General features: G+C 39.6%; 2 protein-coding genes across 4 annotated transcripts in view; one reads left to right on the plus strand and one right to left on the minus strand.

The window, feature by feature from the left end:
- HMGN5 (high mobility group nucleosome binding domain 5) overlaps positions 1-3,478 on the minus strand; it is a 69,856-nt gene extending 66,378 nt beyond the window's left edge. For all 3 annotated transcript variants that reach the window (XM_062183423.1, XM_062183422.1, XM_062183421.1), the window contains exon 1: positions 3,288-3,478. The gene's annotated coding sequence lies outside the window, so the exon portion shown is untranslated. The remainder of the gene's footprint in view (positions 1-3,287) is intronic.
- Positions 3,479-3,596: 118 nt separating this feature from the next.
- The window catches only part of SH3BGRL (SH3 domain binding glutamate rich protein like), an 81,586-nt gene continuing 70,874 nt past the window's right edge, over positions 3,597-14,308 (plus strand). The window contains exon 1 of the mRNA XM_062183424.1: positions 3,597-3,832. Within this exon, the coding sequence (XP_062039408.1) occupies positions 3,788-3,832 (45 nt within the window). The 5' untranslated portion in view covers positions 3,597-3,787. The remainder of the gene's footprint in view (positions 3,833-14,308) is intronic.

Below are 14,308 nucleotides of genomic sequence, written 5' to 3' on the forward strand. Positions count from 1 at the left end.
TGGAAGTGAATAAAAGGCCTGGAACATGGTGGGTCCTTCCTTGTTGCCCTGTGCCTTCGGGGCATGTGGCCTATTGGCCTGCTCTCTGCCTTCTCTTTGCTACATGAGCTAAGCTACCTGTGGGTGCTCATAACCATGCGCTTGTTCCACATGGCTCGCTCCTGGCCTACTCTCTGCTTGGAATGGACCCAACTTAGCCCCTAGACTTCCCTTTCTCCCCAAATAAAGCCTTTACTGTCCTGTACATTTCTCTCACTGAATAAAAATCCTTAAAAACTTACCATGTTGTCTGGTCTATTCGAGCCAGTATTCAGAATTCTTTGAATACGTGGCAAGAGTCCAGAGGATTCTTAATATTGAAAATTATTAATAAGCAGTCCAATATAAAAATCAACATTGTCTTTCCATTATAGACCAGGGAAGTATGAGATTAAAATTACAGCATTTTTACAATGGGTTTGAGTGCCTATCTAAGTTTGCCAGCAATTCCACATTAGGGAATCTATTCTTAAGAGACAGGTGGACAAGAATTTATTGATATATTTATGCTATAACATTAGTTACTATGCAGCATAAAACAAAAAAACATGCTCAATAATAGACTTATTACATGATTCTCAGTATGTTTATAAAATGAAAGCCATTCAAACATGCCATAAAATATTTTCTGACTGGGAAAAATTTTAAATATATTTGCTAAATGAAAAGTGCATATCTTAAGATTTACTTGCTTTCTATCTTCCTGCCACTCCCACACCCCCTACCTTCACCATTATTTATGTCTGACTAGGCTAGAAGAACTTGCAGTGACATAACAACAATGATTACTTTGGATGCTGGGGGTTTGAGTAATTTTTTTTTCTCTTTAGCTCTCGCTACATTTACTGCACAAAATAGGCATTTATTTTGTATTCTTGAAAAGTATTAATATTTGGTTAATACATTTTTGTGTCAATAGGTCACAAGTATTGTTTAAAAACTCTCTGATCTATTTTTATTCAAATCTTAATCTTTCCAAATTATATGATCAAATGCTTTGGGGGAGCATGCTATGAAGAAATAAAATGAAGGCAAAATGATCACTCTAGAATTTCCATTCTAGGGATGGTTGAATAAAGTGAGTAGATGATATAGTTATCATCTATAGTGGCCGGTGCTGTGGCATAGCGGGTAAAGCCGCTGCCTGCAGTGCCAGTACCCCATATGGGCGCTGGTTCGAGTCCTGGCTGCTCCACTTCCAATCCAGCTCTCTGCTATGGTCTGGGAAAGAGTAGAAGGTGGCCCAAGTTCTTGGGGTTCTGTACCCCTGTGAGAGACCCGGAAGAAGCTCCTGGTTCCTGGCTTCAGATCGGCACAGCTCCAGCTGCTGCGGCCAATTGGGGAGTGAACCAGCAGATGGAAGACCTCTCTCTCTCTGTCTCTCCTTCTCTGTGTAACTCTGACTTTCAAACAAATAAATCTTTAAAAAATATCTATAATGTTAACATTTAGGATAGAAATATTGGGAAAGCCTCTCAACAACACACAATGTATCCTAATGCTGTCAACAATGACAGACATATTTTACTCACAAATTTGTTTATTACATACATTTTCACTTGGATTAACACATCTGCATTTAAAAGAAATTAACTCAGAAATTGTCTTCCCACTCCACAAAGGTTCAGAGAAGGTCCACCAAACTTACTGCTAATCCTATTATTTGATTCTCCAGTGATAATTAATTTTTTCCTGGGGTTTATGTAGAATAGAAGAGTTTTCTTAATTTTTTCATCATCGCAAAGGAGACTATAGGCTCAAATGCAGCAAATGTTGACCATGAGGGGAGGGAGGTTGTACTATGGCAGCATATGACAAATTAAGTGAGTTGCCAATTTAAAATCAGAAAGACTGTTGTTCTGCCCTGCAGGCTTCTAGGTAGCACAAGAACAATATTCCTGAAGGCACAATGGTGGGCGTGGCTAGATCACAGAGATTTACTTCTGTTTGATCATTTGTGTAAAGGTTTTGAATTGCCTTTAGGGAAGGTTGACATTTGGAAAGGGGCTAGAAAGGGGTATAAGGAAATGGAGTGAAGGTAAAGAGTGAGCCAGGAAGAGCAAAGGCATGAAAGTGGAAATAAGTATGGTGATTGCTATGGTGGGGTTAACAATGATTGTGTAAGGAAATTGGTTTGAGGGAGCAACAGGTAAAATTCTATGAATAGTGTAGGCCATATTATGGAGGAGACTCCTTGGAAATGTAACTTGGGTTTGGTTTGATAGTCAATTAAGAGATATCTTAAATATTTCAGTCTACACAGTCCTTAGTGATACACAAAATTGATGTTTGAGGACACAAAATACAGAATATGTTTTGAGTCCTTTCCCTGTTCCAGGAAATGTGTTGAAATGATAGTCATGAGTGTGGTCTTCGGAGTTGGTTGGACCCTAATTCAAGTCCTGATTTTGGAAATTACTGGCTACATGACTTTAGAAAATTTATTTTCCTGAGTTTCAGTTTCTTCATCTGTAAAACTAAGGTAATAATACACTCTCAAGGTTGTTGTGTGGACTACATATAAAGGCATACATTTGGAAGTAATGTTTAAGATGGATCAGAGAAGGAAGAACCTGTGGACAGGGAAGAGTTATTGCAATTATTGAGCCTAAGCAAAGATAACAAACCACTAGAACTGAGAGGAAGGGCAAACTTCAAAGGCAAAGTAAACAAGTAGGACAGGTGACTTGACTCACTCTCTCCACTCTGATTCTTTTGCAAATTCTTTTTTTCTGTGCACTTGACACATTTTGGGAAGTTGAAACTACACCTGGAAGTATATGGACCTTTTTTGGACATTATTGTTTGCTCATTTCCCTAGAGCTACAAATAACCATCTGCTCTCTCTGTTCCCCATTTAAACACCTGAAACATATGCGCCAAGCTCCCTTCTCGTCAAGTCAGTTAAGAAGCAAAGCGAAACAAAAGCAGCAGCATTCACTTTCTTACACAGTATTAGCAATTATTATTTTTTTTCCAACTTCCTCCTCAGTCTTGAATTTGCCAATGAGGCCTCTTGCAAATTCCCACAGAAGCAGGGTTCCTATTTTAACAAAACACAAAACTCAAAAAGAAAACCAATCCTGCCTTTTTTTTGAGCTTCGGGAAACCTGAAACTTTTCTTAAACCCTCTGTGGCATAGCCCAGTACTTCAGTGCCCAATTCCTGCAACTAGCTAACAGCAGAAATATCACCACGTAACAGGAATCTTAAAATGTGCAAGGCTTTGGGAACAGGGGTTTTCTTACTAGTGTCTCTGTTCAACACAGGGCTTGCTCTTTCAAGGAAGATCTGTCTTCTTATTAGCATACATTTTCTGAGCAGGAAGTCATGCGCAGAACTTTTAGTCTCCGTGGGAAAAGGTGCTTCCTTTTAATCTAATTCAATTCAGTGCTCCCTTGTTCTTTCCTTTTTCTTTCTCCTCCGCCCCCTCTTCTGGAGGAGGGAATAGTCAAAAATAAATGTTTCAACAGATCTCGCGGTGCTATTCGAGATTCCCTCTTTAAAAAAAAATTAGAAATGATGCAAACGAGCCTGTGCCTTCCGGAGTTTGGGGCTGGGACTGCAGCGCTCCAAGCCCATTGAAAGCAGCTAAGGCCGGAGGCGGGGCTCTGGCGAGTTTCCCTTCCACCTTCCCCCACCCTCCTCTTCCAACCTCTGTTCGGCCCCTAGCTCGGTTCCAGCCGTTGCTGCAGCTGCTCCGCTGCCGTTTTCGGGACCCAAACAACCACAAGTCGCTGTTTCCAGGATGGTGATCCGTGTATATATTGCATCTTCCTCTGGCTCTACGGCGGTAAGGAGAGTGGGGATCCCACCTTTGTTGTTTTCCTTCACACTAGTCCCCCAGAACCGTTAAATTGCAGAAGTTCTTCTGGTAGCTTCTCCTTCCGAAGATACACGCATCCCCCATCCCACCCCCTCCTTCCCTTTCTTCCCTTTGTTGCATCGATTTCATTTTCCCATGAAGTTTGGCTTTGTTTGCCTTAACGACGTTGGCACCACATTTCTCCTTTAAAGGGAAAAGAAAGCTACAGAACTGTGGTCAATGGGAGATGGTGGTGGTAGGCGCTTGATGGTTAGGTGAAGAATTTAGGTAAAACACACACACACACACACACACATTGGTGAGTTTCTAGAGAGAGGTATTTGACTAATGTGCTCTGAGTGCTGAGGCAAAGGGAAGGAGTGCATTTCTGCAAAGGATGGGGGCACACATGCTATACCCGATGGGGATTGGGTGGAGACCTCCTGAAGCGCGGTGATTATTTCGAGAGACTAAGGACCCCCCCCCCCGCAGTAGAGTTATTTTGGGAGTGTGTAGGAGTGTTTAACTTCGACTTTAAGGCCTGTTAGAACTAGATAAAATGTGAAAGGATGTTGGGAACCGTGATGCAATGTTGTTTTTTAAAAACTTAATTTGAAAGACTCGATTTCCACATCCCTCCTATTTTCCCTTATTTGACTTTTTATTTTCGTTCAACACATTTGATTTTGAGAATTTCTCCGCTACGTTGAGAACTGAGAAGGGAACTAACAAGTGGCTTCTTGTGTGCAGTGGCAGCCTAAGTTGCTGCTTCTTCAAATGAAAGGATGTTCTCTCCTTGGCACTCATTTGCTCTTCATTTAGAGTAACAATTTTCCAGCAGCTCTGAGGAGAACAGAATGAAGGTTTTCTAGGGTGAAAGCTGAGTGTGCATCCAGGATCCATGAAAGTGCCTCTATTCTTCACAACTCAAAAGAAAGGCCAGCAGTGGCAGCAGCCCGGTGTGCATTCAGGATGTGGTGCCTCAACCCTCCCCCTTCTTCTAAAGCTTTAGAGTAGCAGCTATTCCAGGTGGTTGCTTAGCGTTTTTGGCTTTTGGTTTGTTTATATTTGCACCTAGGAGGATTGGGTGTAGAAGTGAAGGTTATGTGAAATCACAAGAACCTTGAACCTTGAACTTTGTCTTCTCTGTCCACCATGTGTGGGCGTGGCCATATGATTCTGAACTTTCAGAAAACTTAATTTGAGCGAATGTAGGTTTAAAAATAAAACCTTTAACATTTCTTTTGGAAGTTACTTTCTGAGCCTCTTGCCTTCTTATTTTTTATACACACTAATTCTGATATTTCAAAGCAAAAATTCAGTTGCTGGGAATCTCAATCAAATATGGTAATTGTAAAGTTTCAAAGCGCAGCTTAATGCCTCTAATTAGACTGAGCAGATCAATCAGGCAGTTTCGCTTTGGAGGCCATGCATTTTCAATGCTGCTATTTATTCTCTGCTTTCTCCCTCTTCTACGCCTCACTCAAAAGCAGATTCAAGAGGAAACTCCTTTCAGAACTTGTATTCAACTAAGAACAATTATACCTCTCTCTTTTGTTAAGACCTGAATTTCTAAGAGCCTTAGAAATGACTGCTGTCTTCTGTTATTTCCTTTATTGGACTCCATTGTTTAAAACTATGCACATGGAAAAGATATATGATACTTGTGTTTACTTTTTTTTCTTATGGGTAATAGGATATTTGTCAATTTTTGCAGTAATTACAGTTATTATGAACCTGATCTCAAAATTCAAATTTTGTATGTGACCAAAATAAGCTTTTGGTTTATTAAAATCTGACAGCATATTTAAAGACTTGTGAAACTACAAAATTAGTTTACTTAGGAAGAGCTCCTTTACAACATAAATAAGGTGGTTCTTTACTTCAGAAAAAGACTCTTCAGTTTGCAGTACTGAAGTTTTCCTTTAAGAATGCTGCACTGTTGCCTTTAATACATAATTTGGAAACATGGGGACAAACATCCCGCTGGAAACCAACAATTGTTCAAAAGGAGATCCAAAGGGGCTAAGTTCTCACTAGAATCTCTCAAAACCTCTTGGCTTTGTGTTGGTACTATATGATCCTTTTCTGATTCTTCCTATTGGTTGTCATAAAATAAGCAAAAATAAATGTTATATTCGCCAGGGGAGGATCTGGATCTGTGATAATTGGCAAGACCATAATAACTTAGTTGTCCATATCCCAGACTCCTTATACCTCATAGCCTAATTTTTACAAAGCCACAAATTTTCAAACTTATTTAACTCTTTCCCACTACAGAGGAGTAACACTTCCCTCTAAAAAATCTGGAGATGAAAAGCAAGTAAGCTGAACTTTGCAATAGATTTCTTTCTTTTTTAAAAATATTTATTTGAAAGGCAGTTACAGAGAGAGAAGGAGAGAGAGAGAGATTGGTTGATTTCCACTTGTTCACTTCTCAGATGGCCACAACATCTGAGTCTGGGCCAGACCAATGCCAGGAGCCCAGAACTTCATCTTGGTCTCCCACGTGGGTGGCAGATGCCCAAGCACTTGGGTCATCTTCTGCTTTCCCAGGTGCATTAGTAGGAAGCTGGATTGGAAGTGCAGCAGCAGGGACTCGAACTGCATTGCAGGCAGGGGCTTGGCCTTCTACACCACAATGCTGGCCTCACAGTGGATTTCTTAATATTAGCCAGTAGAAACACTTAAGTGTGTCAGGTACTAGCTTGAGTTTTCTTTAAAATAGTCCTATGAATTAGGTACTGTGATTATCTCTGTTTTACAGTGAAGAAACTAGAGGTTCAGAGAGGTTAAAACACTTTTCAGGTCACACAGCTTGTAAGCCACAGAGTTTAACTCCAACACAAACTCTTTGAATTAAAAAAAAATAAAATCTGTGTTTAACCACCAAGATGATACATGACAGCTAGAAAGCAGGAGGAGATGGATGTGAACATGAGGTAAGAGATAGGTGAGAAATAAGTCCTATAAATGGACAAGGAGTTGCCTGGGAATGTGCATGTAAGGGAATAGAGAAGTGGGAAACTAATGTGGAGAAGGATATTATGCCTAAAGATGAATGGCAGTAAGTGGGGTAAATATCTATTAACCCAAGATCAGGAAGATAGAAGAAGACATGTGCATTGGGAAAGCCTCAACTGGTCTTTTACAGGTCAACATCAAAATTTTTTTGGCCTTAATAGTTTTTTTCCTCTTCATGAGAATCATTTAGAGGGAATGGAGCTCCCAAGTTGTTGTCTTTTTTTTAATAGGAAGTGATTTCTTCATGTTCAGAATTGCTGATACATGTTTTGATCCACTGCAATGCAGTAATGTATGCCATATTCCATTTTTTAGTCTTGTAATGGCTTATAAATTTACACTTAATGGAAAGTATACTAAGTCCAGTGCTTATATAAGTTAATAAATTGTAGTAACTTTTTTTAAAAAAAGATTTATTTATTTATTTATTTGAAAGGCAGAGTTACAGAGAGGTAGAGGGAGAGAGAGAGAGAGAGAGAGAGAGAGAGAGAGATCTTCTATCCGATGGTTCTCTCCCCAGATGGCTGCAATGGCCGGAGCTGTGCTGATTCGAAGCCAGGAGCCAGGAGCTGGTTTACTTCCCAGGTGCAATGGTTGAGGCTAAGCCAGGCCGAAGCCAGGAGCCAGGAGCTTCTTCCAGATCTCCCAAGTAAATGCAGGGGCCCAAGCACTTGGGCCATCTTCTTCTGATTTCCCAGGCACATTAGCAGAGAGTTGAATCTGAAGTGGAGCAGACAGGACTAGAATCAGCTCTCATAAGGGATTTCAGCACTGCAGGCAGCAGCTTTTACCTGCTACATCACAGTGCTGGCCCCCACAGTTCTTCATTATATGATTCTCAAGTAACTGCTTCTTAGGTGACAGAATGTTTTGCTTCTGTTTTTCTGTATTTATAAATTGAACATTGATTTGATATATACTTTGGTGTTTGTCATAACTGGCAAAGTTTGTTTGAATGCTTTTTAAAGGTATTCATAAACTACTTAGAAGACCAAAGTAAGAAATCATTCACCAAATGACTGGACATATTTTTTGCATGCCCCAAACACTGAAACATGGAGGCAAATGCAGATTGAAAATCATTGCCTTCAATTTGGTGCCCAATATTTCATGGTTGATTTCCTAAATTTACAACAGTGATAAAGGCACTGCAGTAATTTGGCCCAACTTGAAGAGACTTGGGATGCACAGGTGTAAATGATGGTGATTCTTGAGCACTTAAAAAATACTTAAAAGTCAAATGATTGTATGGAAAATTTTAATTTGAAAGCTTAGTAAAAGATTCATAATGTAGTAGGAGAGAAGGATGAAATAGATTCATCTCTAGTGTGAAAACTAGTTACACTGTTGAGAAAGGGTTTTGATAAATGAACCTTAGGATCAACCCTCCCCATGGGTTGGCCTGGGGAGAAAATAACTTAGGGTGCTAGAGATAATCAGATTGAATGTTCCAAATCACTGTGGCTACTTCTAATATATTTTCTAAAATACACATTGTATAATCAACTATAAATCTGTAGGAATATTTTTGCTTAATTATAAAGGATGAATTTTGTATTCTATTTCTTATGAAATTAAACAAATTAAGAGAATCTGTTTGTGACTATCAGACCATCTGTTTCCTTTCAGTTCTACTTTACAGCCCACCAGGAGTCCTTTTAAACCCAGAATGTAATTACTTCTTGCAATCCAGGACCAAAATTAAACAAAAGTACCTTTAGAGAGAAGAGGAAGCTCATGTATGATGACTGTTTTTATTAATGTGAGAGACAAAGCTGACATTTTACACTTGGCAAGCAGAGAATTTAAAGCAAGGAGATTGTTTTCCAGTCCAGAATCCCACATTTTGGATGTGTTGGCTTGAAGTATTGTTAATTGCCAGAACATCAGGAAAATTTTCAAATCTGAGCTTAAAAATATGACAGATTCAAAGACTGTTTAAAGTACTGCTATATTTTGTGGTTGCACTACCATTACTGCTATATTTTGTGGTTGCACTACCATTTCATTAACTTGGCTAATCAAGATTTGCTTCTAGTTATAGTAAAGATTAACATTTATTTTTGGGTTGCATTTGTCAAACACCGTGCTGAGTTCTTTACATCCATTGTTTCATTTAACTTAATCTTTACAATAACACAGTGAATTAAGTGCTAGTATTAAACCTGTTCTGTGTAATTGGAGGAGTATCTCTAAGATCTGGAAACATTAGGTACATTGCTGAAGACCAAAGAACTAGACATGACAGAGTTGGGATTAGAACGCAGGTTGTCTGACTTCAGAACCCACTTCTTCTTCTTCTTCTTCTTTTTTTTTTTGACAGGCAGAGTGGACAGTGAGAGAGAGAGACAGAGAGAAAGGTCTTCCTTTTGCTGTTGGTTCACCCTCCAATGGCCGCCGCGGTAGCGCGCTGCGGCCGGCGCACCGCGCTGATCCGATGGCAGGAGCCAGGTGCTTCTCCTGGTCTCCCATGGGGTGCAGGGCCCAAGCACTTGGGCCATCCTCCACCGCACTCCCGGGCCACAGCAGAAAGCTGGCCTGGAAGAGGGGCAACCGGGACAGGATCGGTGCCCCGACCGGGACTAGAACCCGGTGTGCCGGCGCCGCAAGGCGGAGGATTAGCCTAGTGAGCTGTGGCGCCGGCTAGAACCCACTTCTAAACACTGTTATTTGCACATCATCTGTGTTTATGTATTGAATAGAAGTTATGTCAATAGTACATTAAAAGTTTCTTGTATGACTGTACTGGAAATAAATTTGCTACTCAAACTAGGATGGTGCCTTACCTAATCAAATGTGTCATTGTCTGTAACCTGCACGTGAGAGTGATGTGGGGTGAAGGTGGGGGAAGTAAGAAAGTTAGTAGCATCATTTTCTTCTACAAGTTAAGTTTTCTAAAATAAAATGCCAAGGACACATTTATAAATAGTGCATGTCTATCTTTTCTTGTGCTGGCTTGTGCTACATCTTGAACTTTCATGGCTTCGATTCACTTTCCTGAAAAGTATCTGTGTGGCTCTAGACCAACATGACTGAAAGGTGGATATTTATGATTCTATAAATCTTCTAAATCCGTTGTGAAGGCAGTACTACTGTAACTTGTAAACTCTGAGTTTTGGACTCTAGTCTTTGAGTTCTGCTCCTTTGGCTTATTCATTTGTGAAAATGGGACTCTATTACAGAATTGGCATGAAGCCAAACGGTTCTGCTTGGGGGATTTCCAACAATGAATAAATATGACAAATAAAGCTTCACCTTCTAAACGTCAGAAAATGCTCATCTCAGGTAACTCTTACTACATGAAAACATTTTGTCTGTTTTATATCAGCACTACTTCTCAGCCAATTGTTTCATCCCAGGTGTAGCATATTTCTCAGTGTTGAAATTACAACAGTGAATATATATTTAATAGTAGTGTAGTATTGGAAGCCATTATTTCCAGTGGGGTATTTCAAAGTTGATTTAGAAGAAAGACAAGCATAGAATATTATTTGATTTATTAAAAATATGATAAATCATCTCACTTTAATTTCTTGCATAAATCCTTGTAATTCATCCACTTTATTTAATAATATTAAGAGTTATCATTCAGTAAATACTTGCACTTTGCCAGGCATTTGTAGGAAGTTTACCTAGGTTATGCAGTTTATTTATTTTGACATTTCAGTGAAGTCAGCAGTATTATTATCCCCATTTTTAAAAGAGGACACAGGCTTAGAAATCCAACAAGGTCACAGGGCTGGCAAAATACCTCACTTCCCATGTTGGTCTGATTCTGGGACCCATGGTCTTAACTCCTATGCTGTTCTGTCTACTGATTAGTATATACTAATTGCCCATTGGAAATGTGGCTCTAAAACTAATTTACAAGTCATTGCAGTACTGATTTCTAATGAACCTAGAAAATAATGAAAAAAAGTTAATTTACCTATAGCAGTACCAAGGATAATTCTAATGGTTTGTTACATTTAGTAAAGAACTTGGGGTTCTTCAGAGCAGAAAATCAAAGTTATTATAATAGTGTGGTGTACTCTGTTAGTTAGAATGTAGACCATATACCTTCATCCTAATATAAGAAAATTACTTTCTATAAGGCAATCTAACAAAAAGTAGATAAGACAAATTTTTTAAGAATATACTTTAATTTTTTTAATTCAGAGCATTTAGCTTTTTTTTTTAAAGGTTTATTTATTTATTTGAAAGGCAGAGTTACAGAGAGGTTGAGACAGAGAAGCAGAGAGAGAGAGGTCTTCATCTGCTGGTTCACTCCCCAATTGGCCGCAACGGCTGGAGCTGGGCTGATCTGAAGCCAGGAGCCAGGAGCTTCTTCTGGGTCTCCCACGTGGGTACAGATGCCCAAAGACTTGGGCTATCTTCTACTGCTTTCCCAGGCCATAGCAGAGAGCTAGATTGGAAGTGGAGCATCTGGGACTCGAACCGGTGCCCATATGGTATGTGGGCACTGCAGGCGGTGATTTTACCCACTATACCACCATGCCGGCGACCATATAGCTTTAAAAGTGAGGCTTGTGTTAATTGTCTGTTACCTGTGAGATTTCTCTAGGTCACTAAACCTGTTGCTTGACATCATTATCAAAAGCTGGAAAGGAATGACATAAAATAAAGGGTATCATGGAAGAAAGTTTATATGAATGTTTCTATTGGAAATTCCTTATTGAAAATCATGGAATTTCATCTCACACTTTCAGAAACTTAAACAAAATTGGTCTTGTGTATCAGCTAAATATTTTGACTTATCAAAGAAGCATAGTTGAAGATTTTTCAGTAAATTTCTAATTAAAAATTTTTAGAGGCATTAAATTTAAATTGTCTAAGCAATGTTGGGACAATCAGCGTTGTTGGTGGTGACATAGAAAGCTTAACAGGTGGCATCTTGCTGAGTTTTAAACAGAGTAAGTCAGATAAGCGACAAGATCTAGAATAAGGCCAATTTTATAATAGATTTTGAATTTATATCATTTTTGGAAGAAAAAGATGATAAAAGGCAAATTCAAAAATACTATGAGGTAGGCATAGTATAGGTGGCACAGCAGGTAAGCTTGGTAAAATAGCATCTGATATCAGAGTGCCTATTTTGAATTCTGCCTATTCCACGTTTCTTATCCAGCTTTCTGTTAATGTAGCTGGGAGGCAGTAGATGATGGCCAAAATACTTGAGTTCCTGCCACCCACGTGGGAGACAAGGATGGAGTTCTGGGTTGCTGGCTTTGGCTTGGCCCAGTCCTTGTGGTTGCAGGCATTTGGGGGTTGACCAACAGATCTGTGTGTGTGTGTGTGTGTGTCTGTCACTCTGCCTTTCAAATAAATGAATATTTAAAAAACATAGGGAAAATCTGACTAAATATTTACTTATTGTCCTGTCAGATTAGGATTTACAATTTGATTTTGATGTTGAAATTAAATAATGAGTTTTGCTTGATATAATTTGTTTTCACATAGAAATTGTGTGGTTATGATTAAGCTTTTCATGGGGAACATAGGAGAAGAGTGTATATCTCACTTGGGATTGATCTGACTCTACCAAAAAGTTGAACTTAAGAGCTAGAAGCATATCCCAGGGGATCCTTATGCTGCCCAAATAATGTGGACGTTTTTAGAGGTCACACCAGCAACAGAGCGTGTTCTTTCAAAATCATTCACTCTAGCCGGCGCCGTGGCTTAACAGGCTAATCCTCCGCCTTGCGGCGCCGGCACACCGGGTTCTAGTCCCGGTTGGGGCACCGATCCTGTCCCGGTTGCCCCTCTTCCAGGCCAGCTCTCTGCTGTGGCCAGGGGGTGCAGTGGAGGATGGCCCAAGTTCTTGGGCCCTGCACCCCATGGGAGACCAGGAGAAGCACCTGGCTCCTGCCATCGGAACAGCGCGGTGCGCCGGCCGCAGCGCGCCTACCGCGGCGGCCATTGGAGGGTGAACCAACGGCAAAAAGGAAGACCTTTCTCTCTGTCTCCCTCTACTGTCCACTCTGCCTGTCAAAAATTAAAAAAAAAAAAATCAGTCACTCTAGATTTAATCAAAACCCAAAGCATCTAACCCAATGTTGTCTGATTAGTTTATGTCTACATGTCCAAGTGGAAATTTACCATAAATAAATATCTAATTATGGTTTAAAAATCACTTATTAACAGAGATGAATTTGATTTTTGTCCTGGTACAATGTAGTTGGGTAGTGAGGGCTTAGAACTTACTTGGAGGTAAATGTATAAAACTCAGGACATAGTGTATAAATATCTTATTGCTTTGACTATACAGAGAATACCTAAAACAGGAGTTATTATCATCAAAAGGGGCTATCATATTTTACAACAACCCATGCCAAGGGAAGATATTCTAAGGGAGAAAAAAGCAAAAATCTGAATCCATAGCATATAAAAAATGTATTCTTCCAAAAACACTTGGAAGGAAATGTAGTTAGATTATCTTTCAGTGAGTGATGTAATTATGATTGAATTCTATACTTACATTTATAAAAAAGGATCACCATTTGATATCATAAAAGTTTTGGAAAAATGCATGAAGTTGGAATGGTATGCATTAATTTTTAATTTATTTTTAGTAAAATATATAACAATTTTTATTTCATGTGATTAATGATTCTTTTTTACATAAAACATAATAAAGACAGATGATGTGTGGTGTATAATACCACTAAAATTGTTTTGTAAACAGTTTATCAGCCTCTGGAGATTACCACAGAAACTATTTCAGGTCATACAAATCATATTTTTGTACCTTACTGACCAGATTTTGAGGCCAAGTCGCTATTTTTGCAGTTTATTTCTTAGCTTTCTTCTCTACTTGTTGATAGGTTTGTCAAAAGTTAAATATGCTTTGTAGCACTCTACTTGAGAGGGAGAGGGAGAAGGAGAGGGAGGAGAGGGGAAAAGGGAGGGTAGGGGGAGATGGGAGGAGAGGAGAGGAGAGGAGAGTGGAGGGGAAGGGAAGGGAGGGGGGAGGACGGGAGGGGAGAATATCCCATCTGCTGGTTCATTCCTCAGATGCCTACAATTTCCATACCAGGGCTGGGCCAGGCCAAAGCCAGGAGCCAGGAGCTCCATTTGGGTCTCCCACATGAGTGACAGGGGCACAAGCGCTTAAGCCATCATCCACTGCTTCAAGGATGCATTAGCAGGAAGCCAGATCTGAAGCAGCACAGCCAGAACTCCAACCAGTGCTCCCATATGGGATGCAGATATTGCAAGCAGTGACTTAACCCACTGCACTACATTGCCCACACCTATGAGATGTTTTTATTTCACAATACAATCAAATTTTAACTCAATGACTACTGGCTGAAATAGTCATGAGTTAATATTTTGGGAATTATGACCCAGAGGAAAGTTGCATATATTTGATAATAAACAATGAAATTAAGTAAACGGCTATTGCTGTCCTTGAAAATAAACAATTTTAATCAAGAAAAA

Source organism: Lepus europaeus, chromosome X (genome assembly GCF_033115175.1).
Source record: "Lepus europaeus isolate LE1 chromosome X, mLepTim1.pri, whole genome shotgun sequence".
In the NCBI taxonomy this organism is placed as follows: Eukaryota; Metazoa; Chordata; class Mammalia; order Lagomorpha; family Leporidae; genus Lepus; species Lepus europaeus.